Raw genomic sequence first — 6,566 nt, forward strand, 5'->3', positions numbered from 1 at the left:
ACCCGCGATCATTGATCGCTTTCGGTGGGCAACAACTATAATATCGCAAGTTTGGTACAATAAATGATTACAATTAAGTGCACAATTAATATCAATAAAAAATACCGACAACAACAAAATTGACGAAATTGGAGTGTTGGGTCGTCGGGAACTTGCTGTAACTTTGTCAGAACTTCTCGTAAGCAACTAGATGCAGAAAGGTTGCTTGTCAATTCATTCTTCTAGCTGTTGGTCGAAGAAGCCTTAAATAGGCTATTGGAGGCGCCTCCAATGCCCTATAGAGGCGCCTCAAACACAAAAGTATATCCCTCTTCCTACGATGCGATAAGCCTTCACTGCCTGCTGCTTATCCAGCCTGGAGGTGCCTCAATCAACCATCTGAGGCACCTCAAAGGCAATGTCCAAGGCGCCTCCAACTCCACTTCACAGCCTGCTTACCCCTTTGCACCCGAGGCACCTCCAAGCCCTATGGAGACGCCTCTGATACTATTCATCCGAGGGAAAACCTTATTATTTTGTACTTGCAAGACATGTTAGCCCCAAAACACAAACATATCCTGCAAAACAAAGTTAGCACATATAAATTTATTAAATGAATTGTTCGACAGTCTCCAGACTGTCCGGTTCTGACTTCGGATTTCCAACCGAAAATCCTAAGTCGAACCAACGCCTACTGTTCCCTCTTCCGGGGAACGCGTCCTCACCTACTCCTCTCTGGAGAGTTTACCTTTTGTCAGTTCGGTCGTCTAGACCGATTGTACTTTTGCTCAGTGTCCGATGCTTTCGGTCTTCATGTTGGACGTCCGGTCCACGACCCGTCCAGACTTCTACCTGATTCGCGACACCAGGATTTCAACCTAGGGTTACCTCCTCATAGGATTTTGCTCGAAGCTCCGACCCGCTAAGACTTTCCGCCTAGGGTTACCACTCCCTAGGAGCAACCCCTAGGATTTTCCACCTGTCTAACCGCAGTTAGGACTTTTGCCTAAGTACACTTAGGACTTTTCCTGCAAAGCTCATTCAACATATTAGTAAACAAAACACCTTAACTTTGAACCCTTTGACATAATCAAAACATAGGTTCGAACGGATGCTTCCCCACCAATAAAATATATATATGAATAAATTTAAGACATAATTATGAGTTTAGTGACATTTTTTTTTATAAAAAATTGAACTTTTTAAGATCATCAAGGCTTTTGTATGAAATAATTAATTTTTTTTTTTTTTTTTGTTTGGTTCGGTTTAAATTTTAAAAAAAAAATACTTTCGTTTAGAGGTGCAAGGTGTGAATGGTATTTTAGAATGTAAGTGATTTTTTTGTTGGGGGTAAAAATCAAAATCTGATGTAACTTTTGAAAATTTTAAATTTTTTGGGTTTAGCTGAAAGGTGTGAAGGGTATTTTAGAAAGTAAGTGATTTTTTGTTGGTAAAAATCAAAATATGACGTAACTTTTGAGAAATTCGGAAAACTGAGTGTGCCTTTAGTAAAAGGTTGTTTTTCATGCTTACTTGTAGTGTGTTCTTGGTCAACAATAATCTAATTTTGAGGTGATCGAAGTATGTTGTTGCTGCTTAACTTATATAATATACATCCAACGATGAAGATCACCAATGGAGAAACAATACACGTCCCTTGTTCGCAAGAAAATTTTCATGATTTGACTTTGAAGCTTATTTCCAGAAATAAGAGAAGAGGGGGTAATTCACTATTGTAACCATATAAAGTAATTAAGAGAGAACAAAGTCTAATGGGCTGATGGTCGTTCGCTACGAATACTTTTTAATTTTTTTAATCACCGATAGAAAATTTAGTGGAACCAAATTGATCACTTTTAAGATTAATCAGTATAAATTAAACACCTAATGTCACAAACAAAAAATATAAAACATATAAAGACATTATTTACCTTAGACACTCTTGGACAACAATAACCAAATTGTTGTATATCTTGGACACTCTTGCACCTTTCTATGTAATGCTACTAATAATAAATGTTGCCAATGACACCCTTCATCTTGTGAGCATGTGCACTAAAATTGACCTACTTATGCTTTTCGAAGAAACTCGATGCTCATAGAATTCGAACTTTCTTTAGTTCTAATTACTAAAACATAAGACGATGATAAATGGTTAATTGTACGGGTTGACTTGCCTCAAGTTAAGACGATGGACTTGTTAGATTGACCTCAAAAGATATCACAGAAGCTTAAGAGACTCTAGAGCTTTGAATGTAATTGATCTAGGCAACAGATTTAATTACTTAGAGGGCTCATAGTAAAAATCTTCTCACACTTGCCATTGACGCTGTGTCAAGTTCTTAGTACTAGTAGTATGGAAGAACTATATATAAATGGATTAAGATGATAAGATTCGGCTTGACTAAAGAAAACGTTAAGTTATCAAGTGACTAGAAAGATTAATCTTTCTAATCACAAAACAATTGGTCAAACAACATTATATGTGAGCAAAATTTTCAAATTTGATACTTTTAAGGGCATCATTAATTGTTAATTGACTAGCATCCAATGTTTGGTCAACAAAACTTTTTGATTTCGTGGATAACAACCAGAATTATCATTAGTGATGGTTATCCATTATCCAATGCTACTATTGATTTTTGGTCGAGCAACCTCTAAGATTGTTTTTAACAAAAAATAAATAAATAAAAATAATTGAAAAAGAAAAACGGAGTCAAGTGTTATTTGTGAATTGTGATGAGCCCATGAACACAAGAACAAGATATTAAAATGATAGGATAAGGCACTACTTAAATTATATGATATTATGGTAAATATATGCATTAATCAAAAAAGAAAAATATCAAAGAAAACTTAATTAACCATGATAGAATATGATAAACTTTATTTAAATGTAGATAATATAACAAGGAAATTTCAATGACATAAGCGATTTTATATAGTCAACCCTACTTCATGAAATAAAAGCTTAAGTGATTGGTTTACTTCACACCAATATTTAGCCCATGGCATGTTTCTGAGTCCATGACCTGGCAGTGGTCTCGTACTTGACTCGATCATTCTTGTAAATTTGAGCGATCTCAGGAACCAAAGGATCATCAGGGTTGGGATCAGTGAGGAGTGAGCACATCGATAACAACACCTAAAATTTGAATTCAGATTGCTAGTTAGGTTCTCTTTGGTAGCATCAAGGAAATATAATTCAATCCTCTTCTATGAATTTCTGAAGACACTATTAAAAATTGAAGGTATTTTACCAGTAAGTTGCATGTCTCTTTATTACCAATAAGTTTACACAACTGAACTCCCAATAGAACTGAAGTGAAACTCAAATGAAAGCCTACAGTCAAAAGAAGAGGTCATTTCCCTAATGTTTCTACAGCTTTAGAATAATTCTATGGTGACCTCTTTCTGGTATATAGTGTTTAAATTTGAAAAAAAAGGGGCTAAAATCATGGATCCCCAGCCTACAAATCTGAGTACTTGAATGTCATACATATAGGTATTATTTGACATGCATTATATAACATTTGGTTCGACATATCAATACACATGTTTAGTAGTAATAATGGCCAAGGAAATGATTAATTTAAACTATCTGAAGATAAATAGACAAAAAAAGAGAGAGAGATACTACCTTAGATATTGTCAAAGCAGGACTCCATTGCTCCTTCAGAATGTCAAGGCAGATGCTGCCATTGCTGTTAATATTTGGGTGATAGACTTTTGTTAGAAAAGACATCTGCAAGATCAATGTATTATTTAGATATCATGAAAAAGAACCATGAATCCAGTTGAGATGAAATTCCTTAATACTGTGTTGACTTGAAAGGAAGGATATAGGAGAAAAGAAAAGTAATTAAATTGAAAAAGAAACCAATTATATTTTTCTTCCTCACTAACTAACTTCAGCCCATCTTATTCATTTGAATGAAACTGAAATAAAAGAAAATGTCCCATGCTTATGTTGTGTACTGATTAGAAACTAGAAAAATATTTTCCTTGGATGGAATTAAATTCCTTCCTAGTCTCGTTTTCTTTGCTTGAAAAAATTGGTAAAATTATTTCTTTTCCTTTTTTTGTTCCTTATGCTTTTGTTCAAAAAAACACACCCAATCGTCTTCTTGAAAAAATATATACACCTATGTCCTTGGTATGATATATACATTTAAATGAAATAATTTCAATGTAAGCACAAAGTTTAAGAAATATGATGCCAGTCCTACTATAAGCTGTATTATAAGGCTGGACTAGTTGAAAATGGGGGAAAACAAACAAAATGATCCATTACACACCTTATTAAAGTGTTCAAGATGAAAGAAGCATCTGCTACAGACATTCATGAAGAGTCATAATATTAAATCAACCACCAAAATACTCATCTTAACAGATTTTTGTGGGCAAAATGGATATTTCAGTAAACTCCATCAAATAAAGTAGAATGAATATCTAATTGAGTGAAAAGCAAGCTCAAGCAGGATTCAGGTTAGCACATGTAGAAGAATATGCAAGCCATATGCACAAGCTCCACAAAAGAGACTTTGCATATCTGCAACATATAGCATTCCCCAAAAGAAACCTGTTTCACTTAACAATATTAAAAAGCCTACCTTTGGTGGCCTGAAGGGATAATCTGGTGGAAAGCGAATATTAAATAAAAATACACCGCCTGCAAATGGGCTATCAGCAGACCCCATAATGGTGGCTTGCCAATGGGACATGTCCTCACCAACAGGACCTAGCAGTGTTAATGGACAAGAAAAAATGAAGCAGATGTATTAATAAATCAGTTGATAGATCTATATTGAGTTTAATTAAAATTTAATAGCCTGTAAACTAATAGCCATCACAATCTGTTCTTAGCATCCATCATTAAACAAGAATATGGTCACCGTATGTGGCCAGCAATCAGGACAATAATCAAGGTGCTGTGCAGATATCATTAGCTCTGTCTAAAAGCTCTTAAATAATAGAGAGAGAAACCAAACTAAGTCCAGAAAACAAAATTAATATAATGAAATACTTGATTATATGTGGCAAGATAAAGATTGAAAATTTATTACTCAGAGATCTGAGTATGGAGTCTGGAAATAATGCGCAAAACACTTTAAAACAAATTTTGCCTTTAACTTAACATTAATTCTCTTATCCAAAGGGATAAAACAACACAGGGGGTGTCAACATATATAGAGATGAGTTGGCTGACCAGCATTAGTAAATCAGTGATGATGCTACTACCCGAAAGGGTGCCTCAATAGCCAAAAGAATGTGTCGAGAATCTGAAAGAGGTAATCTATGTCGCCATACCAACACCTCACCCATTCGAGTTGTTGTTGACTTGTCAATGACCTGACTTACCGGACCCAACATGGACCAATCTCATTAATTGAGACCAACAACATACAAAAGTGAATCAGAAAGGGTGAAAGTTTCATTAGTTTGATTTCACCCATTTGCTAAGATACCCAGAATGACATACTTGATTACATACATGAAAGACCAGAAACAGAGTCTACCTGCACTGCATGACAGGGGCGGGTCCTTCTCCAAGTCCTTTAACTCCTTCTGTAGCCTCTTGGAAGCCATGAGCAGCGAACCAGAACTCTAATCATAAACAAACGCACAAGTAATCAAGGCATTTATTTAAAGCAAGGAGAATAAGATTCCTGAACAAACAAATCAAAAATTTCACGCAGCAAAAGGAAAATCAGTGGTCGAAAACAAATCGGAAAATCGCAATCCTATACTTCATTATCGAAGACGCCGTGGAAACCGATCAGCAACGGGAGAATGTGAAATTATTACCTCGCTAGGCTCCCTTCGCCTCAATCGCGAGCGTTCCTCCTCTTGGAGGAAGAGCGAGGCAGCGTTCGATATTTATAGGTATAAAGGCACGTGCTACGAGGCAAAACGTTGGCAATTGTGGCTGTGAATCAGATTCTCTGTCCTCCATTCCATATCTGCATATAATATAAGGAAGTATGGATATTTATTTACATTATATGTTTTTTTCCTAAAATTCCGATATCTTTTATATTATATATCCTTCTTTCATTATATATCCTTTTATTTTATACCCTCCTTCGTTCCAAAGGAAACATTGATAAATCCAACCCGAATGATTAATTCACTACTTGAAATAATTTTTTATTTATTTAATAAAAAATAATTTATGAATAAATTTAATTATTTTTAAATAATTTTCATTCCAAAGAAAACACTGATTTTCAAAATCGAATCGATGGTTCAATATTTGAAATATTTTTTTTATTTATTTAATAAAATATAATTCATGGATAAACTTAATTATTTTTAAATAATTTTTCATTCTAAAGGAAACACTGATTTTCAAAATCGAACCCGATCAGTTGGTTCAATATTTGAAATATTTTTTTTATTTATTTAATTAAAAATAATTCATGGATAAACTTAATTATTTTTAAATAATTTTTCATTCTAAAGAAACACTTATTTTCAAAATCAAATCCAACCGTTGGTTCAATATTTGAAATATTTTTTTTATTTATTTAATTAAAAATAATTCATGGATAAACTTAATTATTTTTAAATAATTTTTCATTCTA

At 34.0% G+C, this 6,566-nt stretch overlaps 1 protein-coding gene across 1 annotated transcript; it reads right to left on the reverse strand.

The window, feature by feature from the left end:
* Positions 1-2,804: 2,804 nt before the first annotated feature.
* On the reverse strand, positions 2,805-5,919 carry LOC122034584 (ubiquitin-conjugating enzyme E2-17 kDa-like). Its single transcript, XM_042593891.1, has 5 exons — positions 5,788-5,919; positions 5,499-5,586; positions 4,593-4,720; positions 3,620-3,724; positions 2,805-3,124 (listed from the first exon to the last, which is right to left on the reverse strand). The coding sequence occupies exons 2-5, from the start codon at positions 5,566-5,568 to the stop codon at positions 2,981-2,983; spliced, it is 447 nt and encodes a 148-aa protein (XP_042449825.1). The 5' UTR covers positions 5,569-5,586; positions 5,788-5,919; the 3' UTR covers positions 2,805-2,980.
* Positions 5,920-6,566: the final 647 nt, after the last annotated feature.

This window comes from Zingiber officinale, chromosome 11B (assembly GCF_018446385.1).
Source record: "Zingiber officinale cultivar Zhangliang chromosome 11B, Zo_v1.1, whole genome shotgun sequence".
In the NCBI taxonomy this organism is placed as follows: domain Eukaryota; kingdom Viridiplantae; phylum Streptophyta; class Magnoliopsida; order Zingiberales; family Zingiberaceae; genus Zingiber; species Zingiber officinale.